We start from the raw sequence: 20,028 nt of genomic DNA, 5'->3' as shown, positions 1-20,028 counted from the left end.
TCTCCCACCTCAGCCTCCCGAGTAGCTGGGACTACAGGCATGCGCCACCATGCCCGCTAAATTTTGTATTTTTAGTAGAGATGGGGTTTTACCTTGTTGGCCAGGCTGGTCTCGAACTCCTGACCTCAAGTGATCCGCCTGCCTTGGCTTCCCAAAGTGCTGGGATTACAGGTGTGAGCCACTGTACCTGGCTCTGGCTGATATATTTTTAAAATGAACAGGAACGAATAAAGGAAAAGTATCCAGAAGATGAAAGAACCCTTTTTTTTTTTTTTTTTTTTTTTTGAGACGGAGTCTCGCTCTGTCGCCCAGGCTGGAGTGCAGTGGCGCGATCTCGGCTCACTGCAAGCTCTGCCTCCCGGGTTCTGGCCATTCTCCTGCCTCAGCCTCCCAAGTAGTTGGGACTACAGGCACCCGCCACCTCGCCTGGCTAGTTTTTTTGTATTTTTTAGTAGAGACGGGGTTTCACTGTGTTAGCCAGGATGGTCTCGATCTTCTGACCTCGTGATCCGCCTGTCTCGGCCTCCCAAAGTGCTGGGATTACAGGCTTGAGCCACCACGCCCAGCCCTGAAAGAACTCTTACAAATCAATAAGAAAAGGATAACTTTCTTAACAAAAAATGGTAAAAGAATATAACAAGCAGTTAATAGAACCGTGATGGCTAATAAAAATGAGAACATGTTAATTGTCATGAAAATGCACATTAAAACGATAAGATACAATTCACACCGTCGGACAGGTCAGACTTAAAATTGGATCACTTTAACGTTTGGCAAAAGATATGGAGAAACAGGAACTCTCAAAGTAATGAATGACAGTGGATACATCTTGTCTAGAGAGTGATTTGGCAACATCCAGAGAGGTTGAAGATGTGCACGCCCCAGATCCCACAGTTCCGTGTTAAGATGTTTGCCTTAGGGGCATTTTCACACGTGTTAATTTTAGCATTATCGAAAGGCTGCATATTAAAAGCCACATTTCCACTGCAGGGAGAAAGGACAAATATATTCATACTATTGGTAAATGATTAAAATGAATAGAGCTTATATGTACTAACACAGATAAATTTCAAACATAACATTGAACAGAGAAAGCATTAAAGGCCAGGTGTGGTGGCTCACGCCTATAATTTCAGCATTTTGGGAGGCCAAGGTGGGGAAATCGCTTGAGCCCAGGAGTTTGAGACCAGCCTGGGCAACATGGCAAAACCCCATCTCTACAAAAAATACAAAAAGTTAGTGGTCGGATGTGGTGGCTCACGCCTGTAATCCTAGCACTTTGGTAGGCTGAGGCAGGTGGATCATGAGGTCAGGAGTTTAAGATCAGCCTTACCAACATGGTGAAACCCTGTCTCTACTAAAAATACAAAAAAATTAGCCGGGTGTGGTGGCATGCACCTGTAATCCCAGCTACTCGCGGGGCTGAGGCAGGAGAATTGCTTGAACCTGGGAGGTAGCACTGCACTCTAGCCTGGGTGACAGAGCGAGACTCTGTCTTAAAAAAAAAAGCTGGGTGTGGTGGTTGGTGGTTCCAGCTGCTTGGGAGGCTGAGGTGGGAGAATCGCTTGAGCCTGAGGGTCGAGGCTATACTGAGCCATGATCATGCCACTGCACTTCAGCCTGGGGGACAGGGTAAAACCCTGTCTCAAAAAAACCAAAAGACATTTAAAAATGTTTATTAATACATTATGCCTTCTGTGTAATTAAAAAAAATACAACTATATACATAAAACTTGGTCTTCTAATTAAATACAAATTTGGCAAGATTGGGCTGGGCGCCGTGGCTCACTCCTGTAATCCCAGCACTTTGGGAGGCCGAGGTGGGCAGATCACTTGAGGTCAGGAGTTTGGCCAACATGATGAAACCCCATCACTACTAAAAATACAAAACTTAGCTGGGCACAGTGGTGGGCCCCTATAATCCCAGCTACTCTGGAGGCTGAGGCAGGAGAATTGCTTGAACCCGGTAGGCAGAGGTTGCAGGGAGCCGAGATCACACCACTGCACTCCAGCCTGGGTGAAAGAGCAAGACTCCGTCTCAAGAAAAAAAAAAAAAATTGGCAAGATCTCAGCATTTATTAAAACTGAGAATGGGTGAGTAGATGCTTGTTATTGTATTCTTTGTAATTTTCCAAGAATGTTTGAAATAGTTTTTTTTTTTTTTTTTTTTTAGATGGAGTCTTGCTCTGTTGCCCAGGCTGGAGTGCAGTGGAACGATCTTGGCTCACTGCAAACTCCACCTCCTGGGTTCACGCCATTCTCCTGCCTCATCCTCCCAAGTAGCTGGGACTACACGTGCCCACCACCACGCCCAGCTAATTTTTTTTTGTATTTTTAGTAGAGATGGGGTTTCACTGTGTTAGCCAGGATGGTCTTGATCTCTTGACCTTGTGATCTGCCCACCTTGGCCTCCCAAAGTGCTAGGATTACAGGCATGAGCCAACGCGCCCGGCCCTGAAATAGTTCTTAATTTAAAAACTGGGCCGGGCGGGTAATCCCAGCACTTTGGGAGGCCGAGGTGGGCGGATCATGAGGTCAGGAGATTGAGACCATCCTGGCTAACACGGTGAAACCCTGTCTCTACTAAAAACACAAAAAATTAGCTGGGCATGGTGGCAGGCGCCTGTAGTCCCAGCTACTTGGGAGGCTGAAGCAGGAGAATGGTGTGAACCCAGGAGGCGGAGCTTGCAGTGAGCCGAGATCGCGCCACTGCACTCCAGCCTGGGCAACAGAGCGAGACTCCGTCTCAAAAAAAAAAAAAAAAAAGAGGGAAAGAGTGACTGGAATTGAAGTGAATGTAGATAAAAGAGACAGCTCTAAAATGTTTGGTCGTGAAAGGGGACAGAGAGAAGACAAGCGTTGTTTCATGGTTTCTGGTGTTTCTTTGAAGTTTGACTCAAAAGTTTCACCTGTCAACGAAGGTGGGATGGGAGGTTTGAGGAGGGTGGAAAGGGTGTGAGATAGTCATGTTTGGAGAATTGAAGTTTGTTGGTTACAGAAAGTCACGTTGCCAGGCGGTTTGGGGTGTCCGCCTGAGGTGTTGATGAGTCTGCCCAGCTGGTGGCTTTTTTCCAGCAAAGCTCAGTGATAGGAGTTTAGACCCTGAAGCACAGCCTTTGTAGTCAGCCAGTCCTCAGATTTTGCTGCCAGTCAGGTGTGGCGAAAGGTGAGCAAGAAAGCATGAGTGTGGACTCCAGGGTAGATCAAGAGGACCTAGTCAGGCTAGGAGGGGTTGATAAACGGAAAGTGGAGAGGCCAAGGATTGTAGGTCACGTTGCTGATGCTTGAGGGCTGGAGGCAGAATAGGGGCGGAGTCTTTGGAGTATTGGTTTCTTAAGGGGAGTGTGTTCTCTGGTTATAACAAAAGCCAGCAACTACCCTCTGAGGTTGCTAGCTGAGGAGTAGAGGGTCACCTCACTGAAGAGAGCGGTCAGGAAGTTGCCTAGTATGAAAACAGGAAGAGGTGTGGAGAAAACAAGGCAGGCTGCAAATTCTGGGGAACGACTGGGGGTTAACAGGATGGTGGGAACCTCAGATGAGCTGGGAGAGCGATAGTCTAGAACTGCGCTGTTCAGTACAGTCCTGCCAACAGCCACTATTACTATTTAAATCAATCATGTCAAGCTAAAATGAGCAACAGAGACTGACTCTCCAAAGAAATTTATTTGGAAATGTTGGGGGTTTGCAATCTGAAGGATGCATGCTGTGGTGAACCATAAGCATGTCCAAAGGGGTTGGGACACAGGAAACTTTAAAAGACAAAGGGCAGTCCACAGTCCACTAAGCTATTTGAAAACCAAGACCCCTGGTTACAGGAGCATATTGCAGGCATTAGCATTAGCTCAATGGTGGAGGCATTCCTTGTTAGGGATGTTTCCTTGTACAAACAGCTTATTATCTGGAATACTGTGGTTCTGAGGAATTCAGAATAGTTCCCATAATCAGCATCTGTGTGAGAGGGCTGCTACTGTGGTTCTGAGGAATTCAGAATAGTTCCCATAATCAGCATCTGTGTGAGAGGGCTGCTCCTTTGTGCCTCCCAGCTCCATTTTGTGGGAGTTTGACCTTAGTGACTCCATTTTGATACTGAAAACTTACTTTATTAAAATTAAGATATTATAATTGGTTCTTCAGTCTCACCAGCTACATTTCAGGTGTTCAGTAGTGACACCTGACTTGTGACTGCTGCATTGGACAGTGCAGGTAGCGTTTCTGGTTTTGCAGAAGACTCTGTTGGACAGTGCTGGTCTGAAGGGAACAAGAAGGGCAGCCCTGCTTCATTCAACGCCTTACCCTCAGCTACAGTAGGGGCACAGAGCGTAAAGGGTGTGAAATGCCTGAGAGACAGTGAGGGGAGTATTCAGAGCCACAAGTACCTGAATCTTGACTGAGATTCAGGAGTAACAGAAACCTAGAAGAACAGTTAAGTTGAATCATAAAACTGTAAAATAAATTGTATCTAAAATATAGATTGTTACATGTGGTTTTAAAATTACTGTACAAATGTGTAAATACTGTTTGAGAGAAGATTGTTTATACGCACATGCAGTCTGAATTGAAGTGCAGACCTTTATAATGCCTGTTTTCATTCTAATAGCACACTAGCAACTTCAGACGTCAGCAGGCGGAAGTGGCTGATTCCAGGTGCAGAGTATTCCATCTTTACTGGCCAGCCTCTGGACACCCAGGACAGTAACACGGATAACCAGCTGGAGGAGACCTGTAGCACTGGGTGAGATAACTTTGCTAAAGATTCTATTTAGGGATGTTATGTTTTCTTAGAGATTTCAATTGCTTTTAAATGTTCAGGAAGCCATCTCTTTGGTTGTTTAATATCTTAATTTTGAGAAGATGACTTTTTATTTTACTTTGAAAGGCTACTACTTTTAGAATATTTTACTTCCATGAGCTCTGCTGAGCTTCCCCACCTGTGCTCAGTGGCACAGTATGGGTTTGTGATTAGGATAGGATGTCAATCCTCAGGCCAAACACGGTGGCTCACACCTGTAATCCCAACACTTTGGGAGGGCAATGTGGAGGATCGCTTGAGCCCAGGAGTTCGAGACCAGCCTGGGCAGCATGACAAAATCCCACCTCTACAAAAAATAAATATATTAGCCGGGCGTGGTGACATGTGCCTGTAGTTTTAGCTACTTGGGAGGCTGAGGTGGGAGGATTACCTGAGCCTGGGGAGCTCAAGGCTACAGTGAGCTATGATTGCGCCACTGCACTCCAGCCTGGGTGACAGAGTGAGACCTCGTCTAAAAACAAACAAAAGATGTAGATCCTCTCCTGCTTCAGATGGCTCTGGCCAGCCTGAGCCCGGAGCCTGCCTGAGCAGCCTCAGCCGCTTACTCCAGGGTACTGTGCAGATGCTGTTCGTCTAAGTGTAAGATGTTAGAAGGATGGGAAAGCACTGTATGCAGGTTTAATTTATTTGCATTGCAAAGCATGCTCATTGTGGAGTATAATTGTCAACTCTGTTATTCCCCTAACAACCCCAGTAAAGTGTGTGTTTTAGCTTGGACTGTTGTAACAAGTTACCACAGACTGGGTGGCATAAACAACACACATTTCTTTCTTTACCTCTGAAGGCTGGAAGTACAAGATTAGGGTGCGGAGTGTTTGGTGAGGGCCCTCTTCCTGGTTATGTCCTCACGTGTCCTTTCCTTGGTGTGTGTGCACAGAGAGAGCGCTCCTGCCTCTTTCCCTTTTTCATAAGGGCATTAATCCCATCATGGGAGCTTCATCCTCATGACCTCACCCAATCCTAATTACCTCGTAAAGGCCCCACCTCCAGATACCATCACATTGAAGATTAGGGCTTCAATGTGTATGTTTGGTGTGGGGGTGGAGGGCAAGACACAGACGTTCAGTCCATAGCACTATATGTCTTAAAATTATTGTTTAAGGCACCATTCACCTCTGGAAAAGGATTCTTCACGTGGAAGTTCATCAACAAGCTTGTTGATAAAAAAGCAAAGAGAGACTTCAGACACACCGATCATGAGAGCTTTACAAGAACTTGATGAAGGAAAAATATTTAAAAATTGGGGGACACAGACAGAGAAAGAGGACACTTCCAATAGTGAGTATTTCCTGGTTTGAGTATTTCCTTGTTGAGATAGATAGGATATAGATATCTTTCCCCATTTATATTACCTTCGTTAAAATTAAAATCTTTAGGTAATGAAATTAGAAGTTTTAACTCTGTAAACTTGCTATTTTACTGCTACTTCAGCCCCATTTCATAGAGAATTGAATGTCCTAGTTAATAATTTATCACAGTTCTGGCGTAACATGTACCTTCAAAGCCAATTGCATCTTACATTCTGATTATGAAAAAGGTTTACATGGCATTTTTTTTTTTTTTTGAGACAGAGTCTCACTCTTTTGCCCAGGCTGGAGTGCAGTGTGCAATCTCGGCTCACTGCAAACTCCACCTCCTGCATTCAACTGATCCTCCTGCCTCAGCCTCTCAAGTACCTAGAATTACAGGTGCCCTCCACTACCCTTGGCTAATTGTAATATTTTTAATAGAGATGGAGTTTCACCATGTTGGCCAGGTTGGTCTCAAACTCCTGGGTTCAAGTGGTCCACCCGCCTTGGCCTCCCAAAGTGTTGTGATTACAGGCGTGAACCACTTTTCCCGGCCTTACATGGCATTTCTAAGGATATTTGAAAAATTCCTGTCAGTCTGTCTTACTTGCACACATCAGAAAGCTGTGGTAGGCATTTGGTATTCATGAAGTGAGATACAACATTTCCTCTTCTTTCTTGGTTACTGAGCATCTGTAGATAAGGCAAGCAGTGTCTTTAATACTGTGTTTCTTCACAGGTCCAGGTCACCAATATGTTTCTCTCCTTTTCCTCTATGTTTGCTTGCTCAGACCCCTTAGTCATCCTGCCAGTGTCTTTGGGGTTACATCTCCCAAGCAGTGTCTCTTAGTAAATAAATTAATAACCTGCTTTCTAAAAATAACCCTCTTGAAAATCACCTTGAATGCCGATTGTAAACAGGGAACCAGAATGAATTCATTATAAACTCCCATATTTTTCTTCATCGAACATTTTTTATCATTATAATGCGGTGCATTTGCAAATAGTAATTATAACCTAGCTGATGAGAATAAATGCTTTGAACAGAACCTAAGCTGTGTGGCTTGGTGTGTAACCATGTGTAACCACCTGTTAATAAAGGTGGATAACTGAAGCTGAGGCTTGTTTTGATTTGTTTTTTGTTTTGCTTTTTTTTGGTCTGCTGTAGTAAATCCTCGGCAAACTGAAACTTCAGTTAATGCAAGTCGTTCTCCAGAAAAGTGTGCCCAACAGAGACAAAAGAGACTTAATTCAGCCTCACAGAGATCATCATCTTTACCACCTTCAAGTCGTAAATCAAGTACTCCAAGTAAGAATTAGATGTGTACATACATCTCTTGGGTTCAAAAGCGTGACTTCTGAGCTGTGCTCACTGCTTACCCATTTCCGGTTTCTCTTGTATCCTCAGCACCTAGTAGAGTACTCTGGGCAGAGGACCCCTAAATAAGATCTTGTTCATAAATAAAATTGTCTGATCGCACAGATACTACAAATGTAAATGAAGAAATCTGTTTATTAACGTGAGATTTTTTTGTGCCCAGTAAATTGTTTACAACTAATACTAATAATTTGTGTCCACTAAATTGTTTGCAACTAATACTTAAAAATATTGCAGAGTTTTTAAGATCGTAGATAACTATCCAGATAATTCAATCAAATTAATCCAAGCTAGTCTGCAAATATACTTCTTATGTATTTGATCTCAAGTACTCAGCATTAGTCACCACTTTTCTTTAGCCAATTAATTACAGGTTTGGTTTTAAAGTTGAACCATTGAATTTCTGTCCTGATTTTCCATTTTCACACCAGCTGAGGAGATTCTTATTACTGTGTTATAGGAATGTTCAGTAGTGTACTGCTGTTTCCATCTTATTTCCAGTCGACTTCTAAAATCCTGAAAAACCAGTTTTGAGTCAGAGTGCTGAAAGTACTGTCTGATATACTACAGTGTTACAGTAGTTACCTCTAGGTATTAGGATTATGAGTGGTTTTATTTTTTTGTACACTCTTATTTCTCTTTCAAAGTTTTATGTTGAAATTATATTCCTTTCAAAATTAGAAAAAAAATACTGAAAAAGAAACTTATGCTGATACATATAGAAGGAAAAGAATATTTCCTCTTCATTTTCTTCTATAGCAAAAAGAGAGATTATGCTAACACCAGTGACTGTGGCTTATAGTCCAAAGCGATCCCCTAAAGAAAACTTGTCCCCAGGATTTAGTCATCTGCTTAGCAAAAATGAGAGCAGTCCAATTCGGTAAGTTCTCTAAAATTGTAAAATAAAGTTTACTATATTAGTGATTTTTTCCCAAATGTTGACTTATGTCTCTAGCTATCACTAATTTTTCAGTTGCCAGTGGGAACTCTGTGGATTTCATTTAAATCATAAGGGAATATCATACTACAACTAAAGTACTGCAGTACAATGAACACAGTTTTTAACTGTAAACTTGCTATTACTAGATTTTAAATATCACCTCAGCACCCCTTTCAGCTTTTGTATGTAGAATGATAGATAGTTCTTTGTTTTCCTGAAAAGGTTTATGATACAGGAAAACTTTTGGGCCATTTGTACAGGAAAGTGGGCTTTACTGGTATGGCCCTGGCACCAAATGCATGTTTACCTGTGCTGCTGAGAATTTGTCCCCTCCGAAGTGCAGGCAGCTGTGTGTGCTGTTGATGGGGAGGGATGTTGCTTCTTGGTTCTAGACCCAACTCTGTCAGGCTCTTGCAGAGATGAGTTAAGCACATTGAACCTCAGTTTCTTCTTCTATAAAACGGGGATAATAATAACTACCCTGCTTATTTCATAAGGTTTTTATAAAGATCAAATGACATAATGTACGGGTAAGTGTTTTAAGTCTTTAATATGTAAATACAATTTTGTTAGAAAATAGAAATTAAATTTCAGTTTTAGACAATTATATAACCAGCTTTCTTTTAAGAAAATACATAAATATGTGAGTTAGCTGGATGCCAGCTCATCTTTGTAGTGGAGATAGGGAAAATCAGTTAACATTTTTTTCTCACAAGTAACTTGCTTCATTCAATAGATTTGATATACTTTTGGATGATTTAGATACTGTTCCTGTGTCTACATTACAACGTACCAATCCAAGAAAGCAACTCCAGTTTCTTCCTCTAGATGACTCGGAAGGTATCTTTTCCTAAAAAATATTAGTTATGGTTTTAGTCATTCATTTTTTGAGATTCTGGTATCTCTCAGTGTTCTAAATATTATAATATCCTGCACTTAAATATTTTCCTACTCAAGGGCCTCTGAAACTAAGCACTCATGATGCTACGTGTTGTTATGTCAATGTTGTTATCCTCATTGATAAGTTGGGAAACTGAGGTACAGGGAATGTTGATGTTTAACTACCAGGGCCACACTATTCAGTTATTCTCTTTATTTTTATTCTCTATATGCCGCTTAGGCTTTGGGTAACTTTTTTTTCTCATTTATATTCTAAATTTGGAATAAAGCTATAAGACAATGTATGTGAAGTCACTTGGGTAGGCCCTCAAAACGTTACCTGTTTAGTGTTGGTGTATGTCCACTAAATGTAATGTATTATTTAGTTTTTAAACTTTTTTTTGCTTTAAGTTTACTTAAAATTCATTTATGTTTACATGAAGTTTGCTTAAGTTCATTAAGGGAAGTTGCAAAGATTGTCAAACAGAGGGCAAAGCTTTCAGAATTCTTTGGAGAAAAAAGCACTGAGTAAATATGATTGATTATTGTATCTCTTTTCATTACTTTTTTGGGCCATCTAGCAGCTATATCCAGAAAGTGAAATTGGGCAACATATTTAATATATATGCAACCTACACAAAAAATTGATAAGAAATATAAGCGATTTCTCTCCTCTCTGACAGAAAAAACATATTCTGAGAAAGCCACCGATAACCATGTTAATCATAGCTCTTGCCCTGAACCGGTGCCAAATGGAATGAAGAAAGTATCTGTGAGAACAGCCTGGGAGAAGAATAAATCAGTTAGCTATGAACAGTGTAAGCCGGTTTCAGTCACTCCACAGGGGAATGATTTTGAATATACAGCAAAAATTAGGACCCTAGCTGAAACAGAACGATTTTTTGATGAACTTACAAAAGAAAAGGACCAGGTAAAAACAAACAAATATTTTTAAAAATTGTTTTCTGAACTTAATGCTTATGTCTAAGGAGAAGGGAATTATTGAGTCAAACTGTTCAGGAAATTACACCGGGATAACATACCAGAGCTGTGCTAGCAACGGATTTGAGCCATGTGGTCGCTACTAATTGACAGAGGGAAATTAAGTTGAGATGAAATGGATAAGGAAATACTAAGCCAAAATCTTTTCTTTCCATTCTGTGTGATAAACTTCCCTGCCAGTAATTTAAACATTTTTTTTCGTGTGTTAACAGATTGAGGCAGCACTAAGCAGGATGCCTTCTCCTGGAGGACGAATCACTTTACAGACAAGATTAAATCAGGTGAAATGTCTTAGCTTGAATCTACTTTAGAGGCTTGATGCCAGTCAGTGTTCCATTTATCTAAGAGGGGTTTAAAAAATCATGGCACAGTGAAAATTAGACACACTGAAGCAGCAGTCAAAACTTTTAGCTTTTACAGGAAGTGTTTGATTATAGCAATTTTATAACTGCAAGCTAGCTTTCAGGAATAAAAATTGATTTTACCTTTAGACTTAGAGAAGAAGGTGTTCATGCCCTTGTATTTTCAAGAAACTAACTTGAGAGCAAATGGCAATATGCTTTTCAACAGATTTTACATTAAGTTAGTGCTCACAGATTGCCTCTCTTTTTGTTTGATTTCTCTCCTCAGATCTGTAATTTATTTCTGAACTCCTTTCCGTTAGCAAGCAGATAAAATGGTTACACTTTGGAAACTGAATAGCTGTAGAGGTTTAAAAAGTGAGCTGTGGGCCAGGCGCAGGGGCTCATGCCTGTAATCCCAGCACTTTGGGAGGCTGAGGCGGGTGTATCACCTGAGTTCAGGAATTCCAGCCACTGCGCCCAGCCCCCAACTTCTTTTCTTCTGACTTTGTCTTTTTGTTCTGATAAATTTTAGTCAGTAATTTATAGGCCGGGCATGGTGGCTCATGCCTGTAATCCCAGCACTTTGGGAGGCCAAGGTAGGCTGATCACCTGAGGTCAGGAGTTTGAGACCAGCCTGGCCAACATGGTGAAACCTCATCTCTACTAAAAGTACAAAATTTAGCCGGGTGTGGTGGGGGGCGCCTGTAATTCCAGCTACTCAGGAGGCTGAGGCAGGAGAATTGCTCGAACCTGGAAGGCGGACATTGCTGTGAGCCAAGATCGCGCCACTGCACTCCAGCCTGGGTAACAGAGTAAGACACAGTCTCCAAAAAAAAAAAAAAGTCCTTCAACTGAATTTTTCATGTTATAAAAAGTCCTTCTATAACATCCTTTTAAATTAACCTACAATATTCCATCAGCAGTAACATATTTAACCAATAATCTTTTATTAGAAATTTGGGTTGCTTCTAATTTTGGATAATCGTAAATAAGGCTACAATAAAGTTCTTAAACATATCTCTTTGCACATGTAAGTATTGCCTTAGGAATCATTCCCAGAAGTAAAAATGCCAGGACCAAAGAAATGCAAATTTCTAAGGCTTTGGATATATGTCAAGTTGTAACCCAGGGTATTTGAGACAATTTCTACTCCCACCTGCAGTGTATGAAGATAAGCTCTTCCCCATCCTGAAACCTGTATTTTTCTGGGGGAAAATAAAAACAACAACAAAAACCTGCCATGGCCTGGTGTGATGGCTCATGCCTGTAATCCCAGCATTTTGGGAGGCCGAGGTGGGCAGATCACGAGGTTAGGAGTTTGAGACCACCCTGGCCAACATGGCAAAACCCCATCTCTACTAAAAATACAAAAAATTAGCCAGGCGTGGTAGCACACGCCTGCAGTCCCAGCTACTCGGGAGACTGAGACATGAGAATCGCTTGAACCCGGGTGGTGGAGGTTGCAGTGAGCTGAGATCGTGCCACTGCACTCAGCCTGGGTGACAGAGCAAGACTCCATCTCCGAAAAAGAATAATAATAATAAAAAAATACCCGCCAATGTGATCGTTTTTTAAAAGGTGTGAGGTTGTCTTGGCTAATCTTTATTTATTTATTTATTTTTTTTTGAGGCAGAGTCTCGCTCTGTCGCCCAGGCTGGAGTGCAGTGGCCGGATCTCAGCTCACTGCAAGCTCCGCCTCCCGGGTTTACGCCATTCTCCTGCCTCGGCCTCCGGAGTAGCTGGGACTACAGGCGCCCGCCACCTCGCCCGGCTAGTTTTTTGTATTTTTTAGTAGAGACGGGGTTTCACTGTGTTAGCCAGGATGGTCTCGATCTCCTGACCTCGTGATCCGCCCGTCTCGGCCTCCCAAAGTGCTGGGATTACAGGCTTGAGCCACCGCGCCCGGCTCTTTATTTATTTTGGAGAGGAGTCTCGCTGTGCTGCCAGGCTGGAGCGCAGTTGCCAATCTCAGCTCACTGCAACCGCCAACAACCTGGTTCAACTGTTTCTCCTGCCTCAGCCTCCCGAGTAGCTGGGATTACAGGCACATGGGCCCAGCCTAATTGAAAGATATTTTGAGGCTGAGCACAGTGTCCCATGCCTGTAATCTCAGCACTTTGGGAGGCCAAGGCGGGCAGATCACTTGAGGTCAGGCATGGCCAGCCTGGCCAACGTGGTGAAACCCTGTCTCTATTAAAAATACAAAAAAATTAGCCGGTTGTGGTGGTGTGCTTGTAATCTCAGCTACTTGGAGGCTGAGGCAGGAGGTTCACTTGAACCCAAGAGTTGGAGGCTGCAGTGAGCTGAGATCGCATCACTGCACTCCAGTCTGGGTGACAGAGTGAGACTGTGTCTCGAAAAACAAAATTTTTGAGATAGAGTTTGATTTTCTTCTTAGGTTTCTTTTTTAATTTTTTTGAGACAGGGTCTCATTCTGTCACTCAGGCTAGAGTGCATTGGCACAGTCATAGCTCACTGTAGTCTTGACCTCTGAGGCTCAAGCAATCCTCTCACCTCAGCCCCTTCAGTAGCTAGGACAGCAGGCATGCACCACCACACCTGGCTAATTTTTAAAATTTTTTTGTAGAGGCAGGGGCTTGCAGTGTTGCCCAGGCTGGTCTTGAACTCCTGGCCATAAGTAATTCTACCATGTTGGTCTCCTAAAGTGCTGGGATTACAGGTGTGAGCTACCATGCTTTGCCTTGTTTTTCTTTTAAAAAATGGTACGTGGCTGGGTGTGGTGGCTCATGCCTGTAATCCCAGCACTTTGGGAGGCTGAGGTGGACAGATTAGATCACCTGCAGTCAGGAGTTCAAGACCAACTTGGCCAATATGGCGAAACACTGTCTCTACTAAAAATATAAAAATTAGCCAGGTATGGTGGTGGGCACCTGTAATCCCAGCTACTTGTGAGGCTGAGGCAGGAGAATCGCTTGAACGCAGGAGGCAGAGGTTACAGTGAGTTGAGATTGTGCCACTGCACCCCAGCCTGGGCAACAGAGTGAGACTCTGTCTCCCAAAAAAAAAAAAAAAGTGAAAAAGTGGTATGCATATATATGTATGCAGAAAAAATAGGAAAGAGAACAGTTTTTTTTTTTTTTTGCTTGTTTATCTTCAAAGTTTTCTGTATTCTAGGTGTTCTATAATGAATCCTTTTATAATTAAAGAAAAACATTTTAAGTTTTATTTCAGGACACCATTGGAATTAATACTGAATAAATTAAAATGAGGCTAGTGTGGTGGCTTATGCGTATAATCCCAGCACTTTGGGAGGCCGAGGTGGGTGGATCACTTGAGGCCTAGAGTTCAAGACCAACCTGGGTGACATAATAAGACCTTGTCTCTGCAAAAAAAAAAATGTTTAAAATCAGCCAGGTGTGGTGGTAGTTTCAGATACTCAAGAGGCTAAGGTGGAAGGATTGCTTGAGTCCAGGAGTTTGAGGCTGCAGTAAGCTATGCTTGTGCCACTGCAGTTCAGCTTTGGGTGACAGAGCAAGACCCTGTCTCAACAAAAACACAGTAGTATCTATAATGATATATAGTTCAGGTATTATTTAACAGTAATATTGTTTATTTTAAAATAGCAATTGTTAATTCGTTGTGAAATCTATTTTTTTTTAGAAAAGTATAAAAGCATCCTTCAGTGTTCTTTCTTTTTTTCGGTTTTTTAAGACGGAGTCTCACTCTGTCGCCCAGGCTGGAGTGCAGTGGCCGGATCTCAGCTCACTGCAAGCTCCGCCTGCCGGGTTTACACCATTCTCCTGCCTCAGCCTCCCAAGTAGCTGGGACTACAGGCGCCCGCCACCTCGCCCGGCTAATTTTTTGTATTTTTTAGTAGAGACGGGGTTTCACCGTGTTAGCCAGGATGGTCTTGATTTCCTGACCTTGTGATCCGCCCATCTCGGCCTCCCAAAGTGCTGGGATTACAGGCTTGAGCCACCACGCCCAGCCTTTTTTTCCTTTTTAACTTAGAAATTTTGGTGAGAAGAAAGTTATTTGATCTATGTATGTGTGGGATGCAGCACTGATCAAATGTGTCCATTTCTTCTGGTGAAATGTGTGAAGCACCTCCTAGGTTCCTCTTGTACTGTTCTCACTTCAGAGCCAAAGATTTATCCCCTTCCAGTCGGTTGTATTGCTATTACTAGAATTTCCGTATACCTCAATGTGTCAAACATATTGAGAATATTTTAAAGTGCAGCAGTTATTTGGAATAGTTGAAAAGCTAATTTATATTGTTCAGTTTAAAAGAAATTGTAAGATGATTTGTGTAGAAAGCAAAATAATTGTAATTTTAGTGTTTATACTTGCTCTTTTGCCAAAAGAAAGGTCAGTTTGGTGGTGATTATAGAACTTGATAGAGAATTCTAATTAAACTTTTCCCATTGTTTTTACCTAGGAAGCCTTGGAAGATCGTTTGGAAAGGATTAATCGAGAACTGGGTTCAGTTCGCATGACGCTAAAGAAATTCCATGTTTTGCGTACCTCTGCAAATCTTTGAGATTTGTAGCCATTAAATTTTGAGACATTTTTGTTTGCACTAATGTATAATTATGCAGTCAGAAAAGGCAAACTATTTTGTACTGTTTATAAGCCTTCAAACAGTAGTTTTACAATCATGCTATTCTTACACTTGCTATTTTATACTTCAAATGGCCACATATTTTCAAGATATTTTTGTTATGCTCAGGAATCTCTTGTATATTTTACTATTTAAAAAGCATTATTTTTAAATAGTATGTGTCTCCAATTTATATCAAGAATAAGGAAATATAAGCAGGGGAAGCAGCTTGTTTCTAAACAAATAGTGTTATCCTTTTACAATTAACTTTACACACCAATTTTATAAACTTGTTCTACATTGTAAATACAATTCATTTTTTAAAACAATAAAGCTTAATAGCTTCCATAATGATAGATTAGTACATGCTGAATACATAAACAATTACAGTGTACCTTGGATTTCAGTTGTGTTGAGGGTTTTAAAAAAATGATAATACAATTCCTATTTGAAACATGTCTTAGAGTGAGTATCAGAATAGTACTAATGGACTCTTGGAAAGCTTTGAAAACTACATGAATATAACTCATTTTCTTTAAACTTTATTGTTTATAATAGAAAAATGAGAGGGATTGTAATTCTCTAATTTTATCTTTCTAAAAAAGTTAAACAATTGGAGAGCCCTCTGTGGAGGGCTCTCAGAGTAGCTCTCTGCCCATTGTTCTGAATTAACTTGTGTCCCACCCTGGACGATAAATGGACAGATAAACCCTTTGAAATACAAGCCACCACCCCATGAGGGATTAAGAGGGCAACCTGGTTTTCTTAGTGTGCGTGGCTTCAGCTGTCCTTCATAGTTGTCATCTGGACATGTTCACCCCTTTCCACTCCTTCACCCTGGCCAAAAAGAAAAATATTTCCATTGTAGGTGCTGTAAGAACACTAGACTTTAGATCATCATAATCTACTGTATTTGTTAATGGACAGGGAGTGTGTCTGGATGAAGCCTGGTGCCTTCCCCTTGGCCTTGCAGAGGGCTCCAGCCCACTGCCTCTGTGGTAGCCGCTGGCTCTCAGGATTAGCACGTGGGCAGGAAGCTCTCCTCTGATCCAGGAGCATTGCAGGTTTGTGTTGGGACTACTGGTTAAGTTGGAGCTGTGTAACCACTCACTTCTTTGTAGCCAGTCAGAACGCAGTGCCCCACATATTCTAGCTCGGTACATGTTGATAAACAGTCTCATCCAAACTTTCAAAGTGGATTTGTACTGAACATGCTCAGGTTTTAAATTTTGGTTTGCTTTTGAGCTTTTCCTCCTTACGTGGCTCTTAATAAGTAGTTAGAATGAACCAAGCCATCACAGTTATTCCAAGCAGGCTCTCAAATGACCTTTGAGCACCCTTCACCTGGCTGGTCCCCAGGCCAGGGGTCTACAGCCCTGCTCCCTTCTCAGCAAGGAGGGTGGCCTGTCTGACAGTGCAGTTGAACCTTTGCTCCCTACTCCTGCAACTTTTGAAGACTTCAGGCTAATCAAAATTACTTACAATTAGAATCAAGTGCCTTTATTCTTTTTTTTTTTTTTTTTGAGACAGAGTTTCACCCTTGTTGCCCAGGCTAGGGTGCAATGGCATGATCTCAGCTTACTGCCACCTCTGCCTCCTGGGTTCAAGGGATTCTCCTGCCTCAGCCTCCTGGGTAGCGGGGATCACAGGCATCTATCACCACGCCCGGCTGATTTCGTATGTGAATATGTGTGAGTGTGTGTCTTGTGTGTGTGTATGTGTGTGTATATATATATTTCTTTCTTTTTTTTTTTTTTTTTTTTTTTTTTTTTAGTAGAGATGGTGTTTCACCACGTTGGCCAGGCTGGTCTCAAACTCCTGAACTCATGTGATCCGCCTGCCTCGGCCCCCCAAAGTGCTGGGATTACAGGCGGGAGCCACCACACCCGGCCTATTCTTGGTATTCTTTATTCTTGGTTTTCAGCCTTTAAAAAAAAATTTAGTCTTGGTAAATAAAATGTTCATTTTAATCAAGCTCCAGTACAGCTTGTGTCAAGATCTAGTAAGACCCCCTTTAATGTGTTCCTGGATATGACATTAAAAACTAACTTGAAAATTGTTAGGATATTTCCTTGTTCCCTACTTTTATTGTAAAGTCTACTATATTCTTAAGAATAAAAAAATGCCATTTCAGAAGAGATGATAGTTTTATCTTGCCAAGGAATTATCTTCTTAGTAGCCTATATTGGCTTATTCCAAAAAGCGTTAAGCTCCATCAAAACATCTTCTGTGCCTCTCTCTCAGAAAGCATATGCTTTGATATTTGAAGTGTATAATAGATTGGAACTATCAGTCACTTATTTTTTAAAAAATTATTCTTTTTTTCTTCATAGCTGTGAAGAGGGAAACCAAGGAAAATTCTTTCTGCTATCTTTCTCTTTGGTAATGCTTGTCTTATGAACACTCAACTGAAAAAACAGTCCACCTAAAAGTAGGAAAGATGGCAATTCTAAATAGCAGCTATTATCCCGGGGGTAAACTATTTTTGTTGTTGGCTTCGGGCTGTGCTGCAAGTATTAATAGTTTAAAAAAAAAAAAAACCCTAAGCAAATCTGCCACTTCTGGGAAGTGCCTTTTAAAATCAAATAGAAAGTGAACTCTCTCCTGATGTCTGGATCTGCCCCCTTCCTTTCCCTTTCTAAACCTCTGTTTGCAGGAGCTACTCCTGAGGTATGGAAGTGGCCTTTGTGACCAAAGGACTTTTCCAACTGAAGCAACAGATATAGCTAAAATGGCCGTGCTAGGGCTGTGCAGAGCTGGGCTTGGGACAAGAGAGGAGAGACTTGGAGCCAGAGAGACTTGGGTCACATCCTGGCACAGGCCTGCCTTCCTCAGCTATAAGATGAAATAAGAAAACTCTTTTCATTTTTTTTGAGACGGAGTCTCGCTCTGTCACCAAGGCTGGAATGCAGTGGTGCAATCTCGGCTCACTGCAAGCTCCGCCTCCCGGGTTCATGCCATTCTCCTGCCTCAGCCTCCTGAGTAACTGGGACTACAGGTGGCCACCACCACGCCCAGCTAATTTTTTGTATTTTCAGTAGAGATGGGGTTTCACTGTGTTAGCCAGGATGGTCTCGATCTCCTGACCTCGTGATCTGCCTGCCTCGGCCTCCCAAAGTGTTGGGATTATAGGCGTGAGCCACTGCGACCGGCCGAAAACTCCGTTCATTAAGGGAGATTTTGTAAAGTGCCTGGTGCTTAGTAAGTGCTCAAGAAATACTACATTTCAGATTCATTGAGTTAAGTAGGCTTTTGAGGTAGCATACTTTTTTTTTTTTTTTTTTTTTTTTGAGATGGAGTCTACTAGCTCTGTTGTCCAGGCTGGAGTGCAGTAGCGTGGTACTGGCTCACTGCAACCTCTGTCTCCTGGGTTCAAGCTATTCTCCTGCCTCAGCCTCCCGTGTAGCTGGGATTATAGGTGCGTACCATGCCTGGCTAATTTTTGTATTTTCAGTAGAGACGGGGTTCTCACCATGTTGGCCAGCCTGGTCTTGAACTCCTGACCCCAAATGATCCTCCTGCCTTGGCCTCCCAAAGTGTTGGAATTACAGGCATGAGCCACTGTGCCCAGCCTTGAGGTAGCACACTTGAAATAAAAAAGTAGATTATGTCCCAAGCAGTTGACCTGAAAACTGCCTTGGACTGACATTTGTTAGTTCTCTTCACCCTTTGCAAAAAACATGAGTTTTTTGGAGTTTAAATTGAGCTTCCTTCTGGTGTGTTTGGTTTTTTAACCACCAAAAATTTAACAAATTTGATAACCTGTCAAGTGTAAGTTCAGAAAGCACTTTGGTCTTATTGGTGACTTGGGGGTTATTTGATAATATAAATATAGGCTGTTTTTCTAAAAGTTATTGCCAGTATCCTCCAAATAATTGCCCCTTCAAATGTTTCATCTAAAGGTGATGGCCTGTGGGCAGAACCACGCGCGGGAAGTGCCTGCCAGTGGGCGTTAGGAGATGTATGGGGGGCCTGTGATAGCCAATCAAAAACTGTCCCCTTCTAACCCAGAAAAGCCACATGCTTTGCTGGACGCTGCTTGAAATCTGAACTCTGCACCTAAATATGTGGTAAAATTAGACACTTTTGTCACTTTAATTTTTAGATTATCTCAGAAGTTTTCACTAGATTTCAATGTGCCACTTGTGCTATGAGTATTTAAGAAGCTTTAAAAAATAAATGCATACCCGTAGCCTTTTAGGATTCAGACAGGTAGATTATATTTACCTGTCATGGGGGATCATGTATGGTTGACAGTTGCAGGTTTGATTAAATCCACTATATTGCACAAATTTAGCTGGAAATAATTTCCCGCCCTGCCAAGAGCTCTATGGTAGTTTGATAATAAACTACTACCCCAGTATTAGAAACTGTGTTACTAAGTCTTTTCTGCCTGATTTGTGCTTTATTTCCATAGACCTCTCAGATATGTGAGGAATCAAGCCATAAATGTGCATTTGCTGGACATTATATACCGTGTCATCTCTATGACTACAGATTTCAAGGATAATTTTTACATCTAACAATTTCACTGTAACAGTGACTGATAATGTGAAAAATGTGCTTTATACAGTGCTGCTGGTGGATAGACAAGTGCTTGCTGCAGTTGTTTCTGAATCTAGACAGATGCTGGCGTCGTGAAGCTGTAAGCTCTGCGGGAGCAGGGACCATCTCTTTCTTGCACTACGGGCACTCAATAAATACTCGTGGCTGTGAACTGGCGTGTGGCCTTCGTGTGTTTATTTATGCTAGTTGGCTGCGGGAGCGGGTTGTTGGTGATTTTAAGTCGCAGGCATAGAGAAGTCCTTGAGTTACGGGTTAAGGG

The 20,028-nt window shown here is 41.9% G+C and overlaps 1 protein-coding gene across 3 annotated transcripts in view; it reads left to right on the top strand.

The window, feature by feature from the left end:
* MPHOSPH9 (M-phase phosphoprotein 9) overlaps positions 1 to 19,920 on the top strand; it is an 85,581-nt gene extending 65,661 nt beyond the window's left edge. Inside the window, exons 18-26 of one of the 3 annotated variants that reach the window (XR_007717640.1) lie at positions 4,598 to 4,732; positions 5,913 to 6,088; positions 7,268 to 7,408; positions 8,237 to 8,357; positions 9,154 to 9,257; positions 9,980 to 10,227; positions 10,511 to 10,579; positions 15,042 to 16,267; positions 16,978 to 19,920. Coding sequence is in view for 2 of the 3 variants with exons in the window: in XM_050747872.1 (XP_050603829.1) it covers positions 4,598 to 4,732; positions 5,913 to 6,088; positions 7,268 to 7,408; positions 8,237 to 8,357; positions 9,154 to 9,257; positions 9,980 to 10,227; positions 10,511 to 10,579; positions 19,621 to 19,713 (1,087 nt within the window). In the remaining variant the exon portion in view is untranslated. Of the gene's footprint in view, positions 1 to 4,597; positions 4,733 to 5,912; positions 6,089 to 7,267; positions 7,409 to 8,236; positions 8,358 to 9,153; positions 9,258 to 9,979; positions 10,228 to 10,510; positions 10,580 to 15,041; positions 16,268 to 16,977 lie in introns of those variants that run through there. The other 2 variants (XM_050747872.1, XM_050747873.1) reach the window with 2 other exon arrangements.
* The last annotated feature ends 108 nt before the right edge of the window (positions 19,921 to 20,028 follow it).

The sequence above is a fragment of the Macaca thibetana genome, chromosome 11 (genome assembly GCF_024542745.1).
Source record: "Macaca thibetana thibetana isolate TM-01 chromosome 11, ASM2454274v1, whole genome shotgun sequence".
NCBI classification, from domain to species: domain Eukaryota; kingdom Metazoa; phylum Chordata; class Mammalia; order Primates; family Cercopithecidae; genus Macaca; species Macaca thibetana.
The sequence above is the reverse complement of the archived record's forward strand: the minus strand, read 5'-3'. Positions and strand labels throughout refer to the sequence as shown.